This window comes from Histoplasma capsulatum, genomic scaffold, assembly GCF_000149585.1.
Source record: "Histoplasma capsulatum NAm1 scaffold_7 genomic scaffold, whole genome shotgun sequence".
Lineage (NCBI taxonomy): Eukaryota > Fungi > Ascomycota > Eurotiomycetes > Onygenales > Ajellomycetaceae > Histoplasma > Histoplasma mississippiense.
Genome location: NW_001813976.1, coordinates 1,819,009 through 1,837,562, shown reverse-complemented (window position 1 = coordinate 1,837,562; position 18,554 = coordinate 1,819,009). Strand labels below are relative to the sequence as shown.

Sequence of the window (18,554 nt, the reverse complement as noted above, 5' to 3'; positions counted from 1 at the left end):
AGGCGAAGCCCAGAGAGGAGCTCTAAGCGTAGTGGAGCACCACATAGCTCACAACCTGGGTCTCAGCTACTTGGAGGACCTAATGGACTACACGCAGACCCCAGCCCCCACGCAACAATGAGGGACACACTAAACCTCCTACAATATAACGTGCACAACTCTGCGAGAGTTATGGGTGCGTTATTGGCAGACCCTGCAACAGAAGACAAATACGACGTAATTGCAGTACAAGAGCCCAGCCGGAATCCCCACATGCTAGCAACACACTGCCCCAGAAGCTGCGGCTTCTGGCCAGCATATCACCCGGAAACACACCCAAGAGTATGCTTTCTGGTCAACAAAAGGCTCGTGGAACACACATGGGAATGCCACTACCACTCAGAATACATTGCAGTGCTGACAATCACCACCGACCTGGGTAAGGTGCAAATAGTCAATGTGTATGCACCTCCTCCAGGGGGCTACAGCAGTGAACCGGAGGAATCCCCCATAGGCCAGCTGCAGGAGGTAGCCGGAATGGGCACAGATGCAGAGCTGGTCATATTAGGAGATCTTAATGTCCACCATGAGAGGTGGGGAGGGGTGAGAGTGGAGAGAAACTTCCGCATGGCATGGCAGCTAATAGCACAGGTGGATAGGCTGGGTCTCCAGCTTGCCACACCTGTAGGGGCTACCACATGGCAGGACAGAGGCAGCCCAGGAACGACTATAGACCTCGCCTTTCTATCACCACTCCTGCACGACAAGCTCAGGAGGTGTGCAATAGCGGAGGAGGCATGCAAAGGATCTGACCATAAGCCCCATAGAAACAACACTGGAACTCACACCCATCCCAAAGGAGGCTGAGAGACGAAACTGGAAGAATGCGGAGCCTGAGGAGGTAGCAAGGGACTGCCAAAAGCTATATGTGCCACAAAGCCTGGACTCCAGGCAAGCAGTCAAGGAGTATGCAGACTACCTGGTAGGATTTGTAGGGACATTAGCGGACAAACACGCCACCGTAAGTAAGGCTGGGTTAAAATCCAAGACATGGTGGTCACCGAGGGTGGCCAAGGCAGTGGAGGAGTACAAGCAAGCTAGGAGGTCCCAGCTCCCAGAAATGGAGCGGCTCAGGGCACGCTGCAGGCGCAACAGAGAAATCCACTTGGCTAAGACAGCAAACTTCAGAGATCTGGTTGACAGGACCCGTGGTGACCCCAGATTGATGTGGGGACTAGCAAAATGGGGCAAGGAAAGAAGCCATTTGCCCCCACAGGCACCTACTGTCCCCCCCCTGAGAACAGGGGAAGGGGCTGACGCGACGGTAGAAACCTCTTTTGAGGGGAAGGCTGAGGCATTACGACAACGGTTCTTCCCACAGCCAGAGCCCGCCGACTTAAGTGACACCAATATGGAGCTGCTGCAAGCTGAAAGGGAAGCGTCAAATGACACCATCAGTGTGGAGGACATGGAAAGCCTGATCCAGAGACTGCCAAACAGGAAGGCACCAGGGAGGAGTGGGATCACCAACGAGTTCCTTAAGATGCTGGGCAGAACATTTGTGGAGGCCATAACAGCTCTCACCAATGCATGCTGGCATTGGGAGACTTACCCAGACACGTTTAAGGAAGCCAAGACAGTGGCCTTGCGCAAGCCAGGGAAGGCTGACTACCAGACTGCAGGAGCGTGGAGACCCATTGCCTTGCTGGACACAATAGGGAAGATTGTGGAGGCAGCAACTGCAAAACGCCTGCGGAAGATCGCGGAGGACCACAACCTGCTACCCTCACAGCAAATGGGGGCAAGAAGGGGCAGGTCCACTGAAACAGCCATAGCACAACTTCTAGCCCAGATAAGGACAGTGTGGCAGCACCCGGGACAGGTTGACAAGGTGCTGCGGGAGCGAATGGTTCACATCCTCCGGCGACTGGGCATCCCCAGGGACCTGGTGGGATGGGTTGCGTCCTTCATGACCAACAGGAAATCCACAATTGCCTTTGAGGGCCAGGAATCAGACACCTTTGACATCCCAGCAGGCATCCCGCAGGGGTCACCCCTATCACCTATACTATTCCTATTCTACAATGAGGAACTGGTGCGCATCTGCTCAAGACCGGGGCGCCCGGTGGTGTGCATAGCCTTTGTAGACGATGTCAACGTGATGGCCTATGGCCAGTCCACTGAGGACAACTGCAGGGAGCTCCTGCGCATGCATCGGGCATGCGAGGAGTGGGCAGCACGGCACGGAGCGGTCTTTGCCCCCCAGAAGTATGAGCTAATGCACTTCACACGGGCGCGCAACCAATTCAACCTACAGGCTGAGCTGAGACTACCAGGACAAACTATACAACCGAAACAGGTGATGAAGGTATTGGGTGTATGGTTAGACTCTAGGCTGAGATGGAAGGGCCACCTGGACGCGGTGGCAGGCAAGATGAAGACTCAAGTCAGAGCACTGTCCCAAACCACCCAATCCACATGGGGGCTCCCACTACAACAAGCGAGAATGGTGTATAACATGGTCATCAGGCCGGCCCTGACCTATGGAGCAATAGCATGGCACCAGCCACAGGGGCAGGGGGGCACGGGTCCAGCTAAGTCAGGACTGGCCCTCAAGCTGACCACAGTGCAGAACTCCTGCCTCAGAATAGTGGCAGGGGCATACAAAAGAACCCCAACAAGCACACTGGAAGCGGAAACCCACACAGTACCCTTAGACATCCACCTGGATGGGCTAGTGGCAAAGGCGGTCAACAGGATGAAGGCCTCAGGAATGGCGCAACAAATTGAGAATGCGTGTGCGGCCATAAGGACCAGGCTTCGGCACCGTGGGGTGACAAGGGGGGCACAGAGACACATGGGAGCTGTGGTTCACCCGGCAGCCCTGCCAGTGGACTGGGAACAGCAATGGATTCAGGGTGCTAAGGAGAGAGCCACAGCAGAGATGACACCGGAACAACGAGCCAACCTGGACCAAGCCTCATATAATCACTGGCTGAAGCGCGAGCAGCTCTGGAGGTGGGTGCAGAGGTGGAAAAGACGTGAGCCCCCCTGGGGGGAGCGGCATGGCCGGCCCCCAGACAAGAAAATTCTGAAGTGGCACACCGGCCTGCGCAAGGCTCGCAGCACTATCATCATCCAATTGAGGTCAGGGAAAACCGGACTGGCAGCTTTCCTAAACCGGTGTAAGGTACCTGAATTCCCCACCCCACGGTGCCCCTGTGGGTATGAATGGGAAACAGTCGAACATGTTCTGATACACTGCGAACGCTGGGAGCAGCAGCGTCAGGGCCTTATAAGAAATGGCAGGCTAGACAAGAGGATGCTGCTAGACACCAAGGAAGGCCTGCATCTCCTGTCAAACTGGTGGATGGAGAGCGGGATTCTAGGCCAGTTCACATTAGCACGCGAGCTGACACACTATGTACCATAAGGCCCTGAGCTGCCTTGGACCCCCAGAATCCCCTGAATCCCACATGCACTCACTCCCCTGAACTACTTAGCCCCTCCCTCTCCTCCCTCTCCTCCCCATCCCCTCGCCTCTCTCCACCTCATTTGCACCACCTCATTTTCATCCCCTCATCATCTCCTCACCCTGCCGTATAATCTCCTCTATCTACCCCTTCTGTCAATCCCCTCTACCCCCTCCTGTCACTCCCTTCTATCCTAACAGCGCCTACTATCTGTCCCTCCCGTCTTCCTTTCTTTTGTTACTCTACTTTCTCTAATTCCTTTTCCTTTGTTCCCGCTCCCATTGCAAGGAACAGCTCTAGCTGACTTGCCCGGTACCCTGCAGATGAACAGGATAGTTAACACCGCTGTGCGCAAGGTTTTTCACCCCCCTGCGCCAAGGCGCAGTGGAGTTTTCCTAGCTAGACATATGGTAGCAGAACCGCATATCCATTGGATGAAGGCGGAGTATAATAAATAATAATAATAATAATAATAATAATAATAACATCCCTATATTTTCTTCCAGCCTCTGGTAATTATCATTTTGTTCATGACATTCATTCCTTTCTATTATTTATTAAATGTCTTTCTCACCTTGCAACCATTTATTATGATCTCAACCACTTGCCATGGACTGGAAACGATAAAACGAGCTTTCTCGTTTGAGTGGTGGATATTTGTCCTTCAGTGTCATTTTTGCTTCTTTTCCCCTACCAGGTTTTCTTTTCTCTTGTCTCCTCTTTTCTCTAATCTGCCTACTCTCTTGTTTCGCTCCAAATCATTGATCCTACCCATTGCCTATCTAAATCAGATCCTCAGAATGACACTAAGCTTCAATCTTAGCAATGATGCCACTGAAGACTCACTTTTCAAGTCCGGTTGGTTCCATGATCCCTCACATTTGTCCCGACATTCCAACACCCCAGATATAGATCATACAACTGCCGCTCAGCAATCACTCTCATACCCCTAATTCTAGTTCGTACTCTTCTTGCAGCACCCTGCTGGGAGGTAAAGACAGGGATCGATAACATGAAGTACGTCCATTTTCCAATTCCATGTACCTAATCCACGGGGGAAACAAAAGCTTAACGCCTTTATATAATAGCATCGCATACTCCCCAACGACGGGATCATTGCAATTGAATGCATACCAGTAATGACAGCCGAAGATGCGGCGTTTAGCCCTTTTTCATCCGACGTTAAAGTCTTCCCAGTACTCCGTATTCGTGTTCAAATTCATCACATCCCTTGCCCCGCAGTCCGAGGTTAATGTCAGCAGCATCAAAATACCCGACTTTTGACGGAAGCAGGAATTTCCAAGCAATTATTTAACATGGCAAAAAGCAACTGCTTGGCTTCCTCCTAGGTGTAAAACCTTGAGTCTACAGCGTAACTACACTTGCGCACAAGTCCCTCTAGCTGATAGCTGCGACTTACAATTCTGATATTCCGCACCGCCGTCCTCAACGCAACCCCGCCATGGTATCTCTGCCAGGGGTCCCAGGTGGATTTAGACACTATTAATAAGTCTCTCTGCATATGAGAGCGGTTAGAAAAGGCTAACAATTATAAGTTACTCCGGAGATTCCACTTTTTGCCACCAGGAAAAGTCACTTCTTCTTCTATTAGTGTGCAACTGGAACCAATTGTTGACTTGCATGCTTGAACACATCGCAACGCATACGCTTAGTAGGCATATAAAATAGACTGCCTGAAAAAGTATCTTCTCAGGCGAAATAAGCGGCTCCATCCTTGACAAGCTCAGGCACAAGCTCCAAACCCCAAAGGAACTCTTCGACTCGTGCAATATGGGCGACGCTCCGCTCCCTCAAGAACACCTCGTGGTGATTCTTCCATTCGACGAGCCAGTCGCCTTGATAAATGATATTCGCGAAAGCTTTCCGCATATTCGAGTCTCATACTTTAGACAACAGCGCGAAACGCAGGTTCATGGTGCTGTGCCAAAAGGTGGGTTCTAAGTTGAGAATATACGTCTGCCGCTCCTATACAAATTTGCACTCTCCCACTGTGCATTTGTTTGAACGCAGCCAAGCTTGAGCATATGATCATGCAACCTGATTTTCCTTTTCTTTTGCTTTTATTATTATTATTTATACATAATCTTGAGTGTGAACGACCTACGCACATTGGTCTGATAGCCCTATTGATGATTTGCTACTTCTATTTTCGCCTTCGATTTCTTCCCCTTAGCATTCCCGTCTCTTCCTACTCAAGATTGGCAGGTCAAATTAATTATCCTTTAGTGATTTGCTGATTCTTCTGGTTTTCGCAGACCTCCTTAATTCAGCAACCATCTTATGTATGTTACATTACGCCCCGATTCTCGAGGATATTCCGAAGTACGCAATGCCCTATTCCAATGGCCGAGCATGACAAACCCTTGTTGATAGACAATATAATTTGCATTTAGTGTGAAATTCGTCCATATCGTTTCCGCAGGCATGGACCGCTACTTGAGCCATCCGCTGTTGACGGACACCGATATTGATTTAACAACTACATCCGGCATTCACGGCCCACCAACCGCAGAGTGGGTCGTTATGAACTGGCTCGTATCTTCCAAGATGTATGACCAAACTTCCGAATGGCAAAGGAAGCATATTTGGACACATAACCAGAGCCTTATGGACAAAATGGAGGATAATGTGGGCAAAAGAGTTGGTATTTTGGGATATGGAAGTATCGGACGACAAGGTATTAGCTATACGATTCCTATCAATTCCAATTTCTTGACCTCACTTGAGTTTCCTTTTCAATTGCAACAACGCTCAAAAGCCGTTATAATATCCTCCTCGTGAAAAAACATCGAGTATTGACATAACTTGCTTGAAGTTGCCCGCGTGTCTGTCGCTATGGGCATGCAAGTGCTTGCATGTACATTCTTTCCCCGCACGACTCCTGAATCCCGGCGAGATAACGGCTACATAGTCCCGAACACCGGTGACCCCGATGGGAGCCTACCGGTTTCCTGGCACAGTGGCTCTGATAAAGCAGCTCTCCACGCTTTCCTCTCCCAAAACCTGGACTACCTCCTGGTATCAGTTCCCCTAACGCCTTCAACGGAATATCTCATTGGCGCCGAAGAAATAGCCCTACTTTCGAAATCCTGTACCCGCACCACCCGCCGGCCGTTCCTGACAAACATCTCCAGAGGCATGGTGATTGATCAGGACGCATTGTTGGAGAGTCTGAAATCTGGCGAGCTAGGCGGGGCAGCCATCGATGTGACTGAACCAGAGCCACTGCCAGCTGATCACCCACTGTGGGACGCGCCGAATTTGCATATTTCACCACATATAAGTTCATTGGGAATTGAGTATTTGCAAAGGGCTTTGGATGTGCTGAAGGTGAATCTGGACCGATTGGAGAAGGGTGAGCCGTTGGTTAATCTATATAGGAGAAAAATGGGGTATTAAATTCTCTCTGGGCTCTATTCGCGTTCAGAGTATATGTATAAATTATGGCGATGCATATTTTTTTTTTTTTTCATGATAGAGTCTACTACGGTGGTATTAGCTTGAATATTATTGTTTTTACTCTATCATCCACTCCTGTCATGTTGGCTCGGTAAGAAGAAAAGGTCGGGAGGATTGACAAGCCCTCGGGTTTGTATGTACCGTACATCCCGTTGCATCATTTCAATTACCGTGGAGAATACTATATACTACTCATCTCAACAGAAAACAATCTCAATTATATCCAACTGGCCTCAGCGGCATTAGCGAAAAAGGATCACTAAATAATGAAACCTTTCAATATCAGAATGATTACCACAATTACAGGCCCAGGTCGCCAGCTAATGAAAACCAGAATAGAGAGCTGAAGGTAGACGTATATGAACAAAAAAAAAAAGAAAGACTCCCTAAATCCGTGGCCAGAGGTAGCAGGTACCACTCTAGAAACCAAGAGAAAGTGACAGGCTGCGTAACTTCGTTAAACGTCCAGTACCATGATGGTCAGGGCAATCGATGAATTAAAGAATGCAGAGAAGTAAAACTCGGGCGATAAGTTGGAGAATACGTATAAAATAAAATAAAATAACGAAAAAAAAAAAAGCAAAACTCCAAGCAAAACTAGAAAAAAGGAAACTAAATGGTATTATGAGCGGCAGCACCTACTGAGCAGATTGCACAGTCATTGCCATCAATTGATCTTGTAGCTCTTTCATCTGTTCGGCACCAATACACTCGACTGCTCCGCCTTCAGGATTGCCCTTGAGTTGTACGGCAAAATACTCGCCGTCGCCACCATAGGCACCAACTGTAACCCACACAAATTTACCCCCTGACGGTGTCATCCACGATTTCTCCTGAGTACCATGCCAAAATATCTCGCCACGGTATTCTCGTGTGGACGCCAATTCGTCGGGAATGGTTTTGTTGGAGTTGCTATCCATAGGAGCAGATAACCCTTTGCGAAGCAATACTCTGCTTCCTAATCTTCTACTCTCAAACCAGCTCCGCAGAACCTGTTGAATGAACTCAAGCTTTTCGCGGAAGGCATTTGCCTCCAATATATCGCAAAACCGGCTGCTACTAATCCCGGACGGGTGAGTCGTGTGGCCCGAGAGAGCGGCGAGATAAGTGTCCAGATTTTCAGATATAACGGCCCTTGTATCGAAGCCTGCTGGGTGCATTCTACCCCTGGTTGCTAGGTAGCGTGATGCAGAGGGTGAAAGATGATAAAAATCAGTTTGGCAAGGCCGTAACTCCGATGAGCCTTGCGATCCATGAGGCGAGAGCGAGATAACAAGTTTAGTATGATCCGGAAAGTTGAACTAGAGTTGAATAGACAAGTTAGATAATTCCATGATATCACTTCTGGCCTGGCAGTACGAACCTGGAATGCTCCGTCTCCAAAACCCCAGATGCCAACATTTCCTAAGCGCTGATAGAATTTGACATATTGATTAATTTCGCTGGAAAACCTGTTGCGGCTCCTCTCATCCTCGGGAGGACAGTCGTCATCTACACCTCTTCCTAAAGTTCCAATCATGTATTTACCGAATTGGTCGACCAGCTTGACCCGTTTGACTTTCTCCGCATCGCACCTTGCAGAGTCTACCCCACAATTCATGCGAACCTTTATGCCTGGCCCACCGGGGCCATTTTGGTTCCTCACTTCAAATGCATCCGGTCGAACGAGAACCCTTCTCACTCCACCCTCATAGTTAGAATTGTCTTGCACATCAGCGTTCTCATAAAACTCCACAGGTTGACCATTTCTTGGAACAAGTTGATTAGCATCGGCATATGCAATGCGGGGGTTTTCCTTCGAATATGCTTTCCGGCGGATATGCCGTTCTCCATCCCGGACCACCACGCAACTTGCCGGGCGTCCGTGCTCTCCCTTGAAAACGCACCCCACACTCCCATCATCCAAAACGTATCCGATACCGTACCTATTCGTATAATCCACCCACTTGACGACGTAAGGATGTGGGTCAGAAAGTGACGGAAATTGCTGACGTTTCCATGCCCTTGAAGTCGATGTTCTCCATGATTCCAATCGGTCGAAGTGTCGAAGGTAGCTTTTCAAATCGCCTAGAACTTCACGCGCGGTCGTCCCTGGCATGAGCTCTGGATGTTCGTCGGGATGTATTAGAGGACTTAGTCCGAGTGTGGATCGTGATTTGTTAGAGTTGGTAGATTTGCTGCCATAACTGCCATTGCTGTTTGTGTTCCTGGATCTTTCGTCCCGCTTCGTCTCACGGGATTCTTGTTTTTGAGTGCTTTCTGGATATTCCGGCGGTCGCTGTCTTTCTGTCTCGCGAGGATCGATTCTCACGGTCCTCACAGGCATACCGCGAACCGAGCTATGTATGCCATTATCTTTATCGTTGATATCAAGCATTTTGACTTCAAGTTTAGTTTCCGGTGCTAACTGGTTTTTTCCCTGTGTTAACGCTGCGATTTGCTGCCTCGATTGAGACCTCGTTTTCCCAATTGTCAAATTTATTGGTTCTGAAGTGGATTTAGTCAATGCGGAAGTGGACAATACGTTCGTGTCGCGGACGGATGCAGAATAGCCAGATGCCACCCTCCGCGTCCGGATCGGTCTCTCATTTAGCAGCCGCTGGGGAGGAATGCTGTCGCCCAAGGTATCATTTTCTACGGCTTCTCTGAGATCAGCTTGACGGTGCTGGGAGGATGATGGGTTCCTTGACTGTCGTTGTGACACAGCCTGCTGCCGTAGGAGTGCTGCATGGCTTTGGGTTTGAGTCTCTTTGCGGCGAATTTGTGCAACCAAAGCAGATGTTGTGCGGGCAGCCGCCGCAGCTTGTTGTTTAAGGGATGAGGTACGTGATCTAGGAAGCGGCTCGTCATCAACGGGGCTATCAGGATCAGGTTGAGCAGCGTCCTCTTCGGCTGTATGACTCCAATCCCCATTTGGTCCAGTGTAGCAGCTGTAAACTCGATCCTGTGGTATTGGTACGATGGGCTGCATTCCTCTCTCTTCTTCAGCAGCACATTCAGCGAAAGCAGATTTGGAACATCGTTTCCCTGCCGGTCTCCTGATTGATCCGGTTGAAGTCCTACCAACCCCACATTCTGTGTAAAACTGGTTTTTGCAAATAAGATACCGCTCGTCAGAGTTTTTCGTATAGGAAATTTTCCCTAGATACTTCGAGTCATGGTCAAGGCTATATCCGTAACTCATGCGATCCCCTCGAGGATCTTGAGTTGTCAGCCAGGTAGGCGGAGCAACTCGTGTGGCCGGGTCCAATTGACGTGGTATACAGCCACTATACATATTAAAAAATGCGTGATCAACAATCTGGTCGGGTTCCGGTCGTTCTTCCTCATTCAAATTCAGACAGGAGCTAACCAAGTGCTTTGCCTCCACTGGAATATAATTAGCACCCTCGGACTCCTTGGGCCACACATATGTTAGATTTTTGACTTTCTTGTAGATTTCGTCCTGCGTCTTCGATTGAAACGGGGGGTATCCGGTGAGCATGGCAAAACTGGCCCTTAGTTAATTCACAAAACTGATATAATTGAAAGCAGCAATAAGTTCTACTCACAAGATTACACCGAGGGACCATATATCGACTTTTTGATTATGGCCTCCTTTGCTTTTATCCAAAACTTCAGGCGCGATATAATTCGGAGTTCCGCACAACGTTCTCCGTCTCTTTTCGTCCTTTTCCGAGAGGATGATAGCAGCTAGACCAAAATCTCCAACTTTGATATCCATATTTCTATCGAGAAATAGATTTCCCATTTTCAGGTCCCGGTGAGCCACGTTTCTTTTATGCATGTATTTGACAGCTCCGCAAAGCTGAATCATAAATCTCCTGACCTCAGGCAAGCTTAGGCATTTCCTCTTCCTCACCATGTCCATAACGGAGCCGTGAGGGCACAGTTCCAAAATGACGTAAGTGTTTTGTTCGAAGGAAAATGCCCTATAGAAACCCACGATATTGGGATGGCACATTTTTGAATGTATTTGGAGCTCGGTTCGGAACTAGACGTGCCGAAGTTAGACATTGTAAGGTGGAAGGACAGGTTACCAGAGTATCTTTTGTCCATACCTTTTCCTCCATTTTCTTCTGGTTCATTTCCGACTTCACCACTTTCATCGCATATACCTTATTGCTTCGCGCAAGTCTTCCCTCATAGCATACGGCAAATCCCCCTTTTCCAAGAAATTTGCCAGTGATGTATTCCTCCCCCCCATCTTCTGGCTCACGAACGGTTGGGGGTGGTGGTGGAGCGTGGTTTTTGGCGGACCGCGCCTTTTGAGGTTGTGCATCTTCGGCGCCTGCCTTCGTCATGGGATCTGTCTTGGGTTTGGGAAGAATATTGGTGGACCGAGGTGACAATGCCTCCATCGTTTTATGGACTGTACAAGGGCAGACTGTACAAGGGCACTTGCTGTTTCGAGCTCATGCGATCGCAACAATCAGGAATATCTAGGTGGCCCAAATAATATTAACGTGGAAAACATTACAGGATTAAGGAGTTTTGGAGTTTGCGATGGGGGCTCGACGGTAGTCAAATAACAGAGGGTTTTGTTATTCCTCTGATCTCAGATTCGAGTTTCGATTGAGGAGCAGACTCGACAGAACTAGTAATCAAAGATGGAACGATGCGATATCCACAATAATAGCATGAAGAGAACAATAGCATTGAGGGCACCCAATACGTGTTATACGAGATATCATATCCCGCCGTGCTATTTTATGCTTGGGTGGAGTGTTGTGAGAGCAATTCACTGCCCTGCCTTGCCACATGGAGTCACGATGTATCATTTCTCAAAGTGGAATATTCAAAACATTGCCCTGGAAACGGAGAAGGTTAAAACAAGACTAAGTCCATTTAGGAACAGCATTACATAATCCGCCGTCTTTGACAAGGAGCCAATCAGCAACGACTTGGATTGCATTAGTGGAATCTTTTGGGGAACTTTGACTCGAGCTCTGGAGGCTAAGCTCATCAATCGGACGCTGGACGGCGTGGAGGCACCAGTTTCCAGCCAAATACCTGGGCCTCCGCTGGCATGGTTCCACACATCCTGGAACTGTCTTTCTCCAAACCTGAAGAGCTACAACGTCCTCTCGCCCAAGGATGTCTGTAACTCTAAAATTATCCTCGTTGATCATCCGAACACTGTCCAAACCAATTGCTGTAAGCTGGAGCCAGCACACACGCAGCTACACTGTCCCTGTCAACGTCAACCTTGAAAGCTAACTGGCTGCTGCAATCCAAAGAACCGAAATCAAAGCACAAGCGCGTGAACATTGAGCGATTCCGACGACTATGCATTTCCTTTTGCCCAGTCCCTCCACCGGGTGGATATGCGCCTTACGACTGGGACTCCTCCAGAGCTCAGCGGCAATAGAAAAACAGGCCGCACGCGAGGCTGCTGCTGAGGCCCAAGCAAAAAAACAAAAACATAATATCACTACCGTGAAAACGGAAGCGCAAACCAAACTTGAAGACTCCCTCACTGCAAAGCAAAAGGAAAAAGCCCAAGAGCCTCCCAAGCCGCCTCCGCCAATCCGGATTCGACCACTTTCAGAAGCGAAAGCCATTGATTCTGGAGCAACATTTATCAGTGAGACATTTCTGTTTCTGGTTGCTGGTGGTTTGATCGTATTCGAATCGTTCAGATCACGAAGGAAAGAATCATCAAGAAGAGAGGATGTAGCAGAACGTCTTGCTGAATTGGAAGAGTCTGAACGGGCAGCACGTCGCGGTCTCGTTGTGCTAGAGCGGGAGGTTATACAGCTGAAAGCAAAGCTAGAGAAACAGTCGCCGAGAAGCATAAAGCGCATTTTACCAAGAGAAGTTTGGGATGTTGATGAAGAGGAGGAAGCAATCGAAGAGCCTGGTTGGACATCTCGCGTTCTTGGCTACTTTACATGGCCCAAGAAGGAGAGTGTCAGCAATACGACATCTCCAGAGACTGCCAATTCTCTCAGCCCCATTATCTCCTCATCCGCATCCAAACCTTTGAATGGCTCTTCCCAACCTGCTTCCTCTTCGCCACTACCATCTCAAGCCACCAAATAAAATCTTTTTGACGGGCCATATCGAGGTCATCTTGTCATTGATACGTTCATCGTTAAAGAAATGCTAACTTATTGCATTTTTGGCTTCCAATACCCTACTTGGTCGTTAATTTTTAAAACGTATATTGTACTGCAGTCTCTGCTCATTATTCCCTCATATTTTATTCACATAACTCGTTTGTTTCCCCTTCCATGTAGAAACTAATATCTCAACTCAGCAACCCGAGAGCTCCCGTCAGTTGTCTTGAGTTCTTTTTTTTTCCATTTGCTTGTAAGCAAACTTTCTTCTACTTCAAGAACTTATAGATCGAGTTGGCTAGATGAAGTATAAAGATATTGATTAACCCATACCGTCCTTTAATTTGATTTGAGTCCGCTTCCTAGATTTATTCATTTAAGAGTGCATTTTCCTGTGAGTTCCTCTAACCTTGATAACCACAATTACCCGTTTAGGTGACGTGAAGTCTCTAGCCACAGGCCAAACTTAAGAAAGGCATACTCTACTCCGTAGTCTTCTGCACGGTCTGGTTGGACTAGAAACCTCCCTTTGTTCCTTCACTGCCGATTATGAACATTTACTCAAACACCAGCCTTCCATAGAGACTAACTTGGGTGCTTTGTCAAGCAACGCTACGTCGTGATTTCAATTGGTGCGTCGGGCTTTGTCATGCCCCTTGCCACTCAAAAGTATAACTAGTACTTTCAGACTTGTTAATGTACTGGACGAGAAGATATTCAAGATGCTGGGAATACCGTGAGAAACCCTCGGTAGCCGTGAACTATTGTCCTATTAGTAACATAACTACTCGATGAGATAAAAAATAGTAACATAACTACTCGATGAGATAAAAAATGAAATTATCTCGTATCTTTACAGTTTGGCTTGTTGACAGAGAAAACCAGTTGATCTGCTTCAATTATATATTCATGTGCTCATCCTGGGTTTTGAGAACTCAACCAAAATCGAACACTACATTCAGGTTTAGTTTCCACTGTTGCATGGGATAGGGGATCAAGCATAATGGAGCACTAGGAGCTGATTGGGCTTGAAGATGTAGTTTCATTATTAAAAAAGAAGTATATATGTGTGATTCCAAACAACCACTTCTACAGGAAGTTCATTGGAGACATCCCTAAGGTAATATTCCTATTTCCTCTATGTTTATGATTATCGGTTGATCCAAAAAGAACTTTGAGCCTTTTCACTATCGGGTTTGTCGAACAAAGCCCTTTCACCCAACATTTTCTAGGTTCTTTGTTTCGTTTTTGAGAGATCCAAGAAAGAAAGGATTTACGTCTTATACTTAATAATTGATCATAAACAACACTTGATTTTTTTTTTTTTTTTTTTTTTTTTTTTTTTTTTTTGAAAAAAGAAAAAAAAAAGAGAAAGAAAGAAAAAAGAAACACACAATTCTCACAGGAACATGGCCTAGCTCAGGTACTAAAGTTAACTGACGTCCAAAAGCGATTTAGATTTGGACCGAAAAGGGTTGCGCGTACCTCGCTTATATAAGCCATGACTAACTAGCCACCACATGGTGTGGCGCAGTCGCTGTAAGCGCCGCATCATCATCATCGACGTCGGGAATCAAAAGCAACTGTCTACCCACATGCACTTCATGACTTTAGTCTTCTGTTGTTGTCCTGCTTCTTCTGTATTCTGAGCCTGTATTTCTTTCTGGAGCCAGCTACGGAGACTTTCTGCAGGTCGAGGATTTATGCAGTTGCTGCTTTGTTTGCGCCCATACATCCACTCTTTCAGGAGACGTTAGTTAGTATCCATAGAGCCTGTCCGACCTGGCCCGAATAACCAAACACGCGCCCGACGCAACCCAAGAATATGGTCAGTACCAGTCTCGCAGATTCTTGTTGTGCAATTTAGATCCCTAACTCTATTTTCTTCAGGGACAATCACGACGCCCTCGAGACCCCGAGAAGAAGAGCCGCGGGTTCGGACGGTCGAGGCATGGTGAGGGCGGGGCAGGGGGAAAACCTCAGGTTAAAAAGGCCGTATTCGAAAGCACAAAAAAGAAGGAGGTTGGAGTGTCAGATCTTACGCTCCTCAGCAAAGTATCGAATGAGGCCATAAATGAGAACTTGAAAAAGAGATTTGAACATGGCGAAATTTACGTATGGCTGCCTTCCGGAGCGCGCACCCACGCCTACTTACGCCCTAGCTGACAACTTCCTTTGGGATACAGACATACATCGGTCATGTCCTTGTATCTGTGAACCCATTTAGAGACCGTAAGTCAAATCTATCTTATACAAAAAGGCCAGAGTGACATACTGATCATCACAGTGGGTATCTATACCGACAAGGTCCTTGATTCCTACCGCGGCAAAAACCGACTTGAAGTTCCCCCACATGTTTTTCGCTGTCGCTGAAGCAGGATATTATAACATGAAAAGCATACAATGGAGAATCAATGTGTCATTATCTCGGGCCGAAATCCGGTGCTGGGAAAAACCCGAAGCTGCAAAGCGCCTGATGCAGTATATTGGCGGAATGGTGTCAAGGTGCAAGCGATTCTTCCATCCAGCATACCAAAGACATGGTTCTGGCGACTAACCCTCTTCTCGAGTCCTTCGGTAATGCGAAAACCTTGCGGAATAATAACTCGTCGCGGTTCGGAAAATATCTAGAATTACAATTCAATTCTGTTGGTGAGCCTGTCGGCGCCACGATTACAAATTATCTCCTGGAGAAATCTAGAGTCGTTGGGCAAATCACGAATGAACGAAACTTCCATATCTTTTATCAATTTACAAAAGCTTCACCGCAGACCTATAGAGGTATTTAAAATGGCATCCTTCAATGGAGTACTCGTCAAGCTGACAAATAATCCAGATAACTTCGGCATCCAACAACCGCAGTCTTATGTGTATACAAGCCGCTCCAAATGTTTTGATGTCCCAGGCATAGATGATACTACTGATTTCAAAGATACATTAAACGCCATGAACATCATTGGTTTATCCCAAGCCGAACAAGATAATATCTTCCGCGTTCTGTCAGCTATTTTATGGCTCGGAAATATGCAATTTATCGAAGATGACAGTTCCAACGTTTCAATAACGGATCAGTCGGTGGTGGATTTCGTCGCCTACTTATTAGAAGTTGATGCCGCTGCCGTGAACAAGGCCCTTACGTTGAGAATTATGGAAACTGCCAGAGGCGGGGCGCAGGGGTTCCGTGTATGAGGTTCCTTTGAACGTTGTCCAAGCCACTGCTGTTCGAGACGCACTCGCAAAAGCCCTTTATTTTAACATGTTTGATTGGATTGTTCAGCGAGTTAAATGCTTCACTTGCAGCTAGGGGCTCTGTGGAAAACTCCATCGGTATCCTGGATATTTATGGGTTCGAGATTTTTGAGAAAAACTCTTTCGAACAACTCTGCATCAACTACGTCAACGAAAAGCTACAGCAAATTTTCATCCAGCTTACCTTAAAGACGGAACAAGAAGAATACGCTCGCGAGCAAATCAAGTGGACTCCCATTACATACTTTGATAACAAAGTTGTGTGTTCCTTGATTGAAGATAAACGACCACCTGGGATTTTCGCCGCGTTGAATGACGCTTGTGCAACTGCACATGCTGACTCCGGCGCGGCTGATCAGACGTTTGTAGGAAGGCTGAATTTCCTTAGTCAAAATCCAAACTTCGAGTCCAGGCAGGGCCAATTTATTGTAAAGCATTATGCTGGCGACGTTGGTTACACTGTGGATGGAATGACGGACAAAAATAAGGATCAGCTATTGAAAGACTTGCTTAATCTAGTGGGCTCGAGTAGTAACCGCTTCATGCATACACTCTTCCCCAACCAGGTTAATCAGGACGACAAGCGTCGGCCGCCAACTGCCGGCGACAAGATTAAAGCATCTGCAAACGACCTCGTTGCGACTTTAATGAAGGCACAACCGTCATACATCAGAACTATAAAACCGAACGACAACAAATCACCATCCGAGTACAATGTTGGCAATGTGATGCATCAAATCAAATACCTTGGTCTACAGGAGAACGTCCGAATCCGCAGAGCGGGGTTCGCCTACCGCCAAACTTTTGACAAGTTTGTCGAACGCTTCTATCTGTTGTCACCGAAGACTTCATATGCTGGTGATTGCACCTGGACTGGGGACGCTGAATCGGGGGCGAGGCAGATCCTGAAAGACACTAGCATCCCCGCAGAGGAATATCAGATGGGTACTACAAAAGCTTTCATAAAAACCCCTGAGACCCTGTTCGCACTTGAACACATGCGGGATAGATACTGGCATAACATGGCCATCCGTATTCAGCGAGCTTGGCGAAACTACCTCCGATACCGAATTGAATGTGCTATCCGAATCCAAAGGTTCTGGAGACGGGTCACGGGAGGGCTGGAATATATCAAACTCCGAGACCAGGGCCACAGAATTCTTGGTGGAATGAAGGAAAGACGTAGATACAGTCTTGTTGGCTCGCGAAGATTCCTTGGTGATTATCTTGGAGTTGGAAACAATGGAGGCCCTGGAGAAATGATCAGGGATTCCATTCGCATTAGCAGTAAGTGTTGTTACCATTAATACCCATTTATATACAATTGAACAAATGCTAACTGCCCAAAACATCAGAATCCGAAACTATTTTATTCTCCTGCCGCTGTGAGCTCCTTGTTACCAAATTCGGTCGTTCAAGTAAACCTTCTCCACGAATTTTAATTCTAGTATGTGCACCTCCTCTTTAGCATAACTTCGATGCCTCAGCTGACCTGCCATTGTTACAAGACATCAAACAATGTTTACATTGTCGTCCAAAGCGTCGTAAATAATCAATTGAATATTTCCGCGGAAAGAACAATATCCATCGGTGCAATCAAGTTCGTCAGCGCGTCCAAATTGAAAGATGACTGGTTTGCTCTTGGAGTTGGTTCTCCCCAGGAGCCCGATCCCCTTATCAGCTGTGTATTTAAGACAGAATTTTTTGCATACCTCTCCAATGCGCTGCGCGGCCAACTCAACCTCAAGGTCGCCGACACGTAAGTTTTTCACTTTCTCGCCTAAAGTGAATACATTTATTGCCTGCAAGCTAACAAGCTCCAGTATCGAATATAATAAGAAGCCAGGCAAGTTGGCAGTAATAAAGACAATGAAAGATCCAGCAATTGCTCGGGATGATCTGTATAAAAGTGGGACAATCCACACCAGTCAAGGAGAACCACCAAATTCTGTATCAAAACCAACTCCAAGACCGAAGCAAGTTGCTGGCAAGCCCATAACCAAAGGCAAATTGCTCCGACCCGGTGGACCTGGAGGAGCGCCATCAAAACTGGCGTCGCGACCAACTGCTTCAAAGCCAACACCCACACCTCAACCTCTACCGAACGCTACCACCAAAGCCACAGGTATGAGTTCTCGACCCGCACCAGAGGCTACAATGCCCGTTGGTGCCAACTCCTCCAGCCATACCAGAAATACCTCAGACAAGCTCGAGCACCTCCTCCACCACCTCCTCCGGGCCGCACCGCCAGCAGCCAAAAAAGATACCGCCAAGGTTTTGTATGACTTCAACAGTGAGCGCTCTAACGAGC

General features: G+C 47.5%; 6 protein-coding genes across 6 annotated transcripts in view; 5 read left to right on the top strand and 1 right to left on the bottom strand.

Annotated features, from left to right (window-relative positions):
- Positions 1-117: 117 nt before the first annotated feature.
- On the top strand, positions 118-3,412 carry HCAG_06169 (predicted protein; the record flags this gene model as incomplete). Its single annotated transcript, XM_001538514.1, has 4 exons — positions 118-175; positions 434-582; positions 639-755; positions 839-3,412. 4 exons carry the CDS (start codon positions 118-120, stop codon positions 3,410-3,412), a joined length of 2,898 nt encoding a protein of 965 aa, XP_001538564.1.
- A 1,831-nt stretch (positions 3,413-5,243) lies between these two features.
- Positions 5,244-7,340, top strand: HCAG_06168 (conserved hypothetical protein; the record flags this gene model as incomplete). Its single annotated transcript, XM_001538513.1, has 7 exons — positions 5,244-5,403; positions 5,729-5,795; positions 5,867-6,150; positions 6,289-6,835; positions 6,973-7,023; positions 7,137-7,281; positions 7,335-7,340. 7 exons carry the CDS (start codon positions 5,244-5,246, stop codon positions 7,338-7,340), a joined length of 1,260 nt encoding a protein of 419 aa, XP_001538563.1.
- Positions 7,341-7,570: 230 nt separating this feature from the next.
- On the bottom strand, positions 7,571-11,236 carry HCAG_06167 (hypothetical protein; the record flags this gene model as incomplete). Its single annotated transcript, XM_001538512.1, has 4 exons — positions 7,571-8,233; positions 8,296-10,279; positions 10,484-10,926; positions 10,994-11,236. The coding sequence occupies 4 exons, from the start codon at positions 11,234-11,236 to the stop codon at positions 7,571-7,573; spliced, it is 3,333 nt and encodes a 1,110-aa protein (XP_001538562.1).
- Positions 11,237-12,221: 985 nt separating this feature from the next.
- Positions 12,222-12,977, top strand: HCAG_06166 (predicted protein; the record flags this gene model as incomplete). The annotated part of the gene is made up of 1 exon (XM_001538511.1): positions 12,222-12,977. The coding sequence occupies one exon, from the start codon at positions 12,222-12,224 to the stop codon at positions 12,975-12,977; it is 756 nt and encodes a 251-aa protein (XP_001538561.1).
- A 2,557-nt stretch (positions 12,978-15,534) lies between these two features.
- Positions 15,535-18,006, top strand: HCAG_06165 (myosin-1; the record flags this gene model as incomplete). Its single annotated transcript, XM_001538510.1, has 5 exons — positions 15,535-15,775; positions 15,831-16,177; positions 16,207-17,530; positions 17,599-17,690; positions 17,731-18,006. 5 exons carry the CDS (start codon positions 15,535-15,537, stop codon positions 18,004-18,006), a joined length of 2,280 nt encoding a protein of 759 aa, XP_001538560.1.
- Positions 18,007-18,400: 394 nt separating this feature from the next.
- The window catches only part of HCAG_06164 (conserved hypothetical protein), a gene marked incomplete at both ends in the record, with an annotated part of 753 nt that continues 599 nt past the window's right edge, over positions 18,401-18,554 (top strand). Inside the window, one exon of the mRNA XM_001538509.1 lies at positions 18,401-18,536. Coding sequence (XP_001538559.1) covers positions 18,401-18,536 — 136 coding nt within the window. The remainder of the gene's footprint in view (positions 18,537-18,554) is intronic.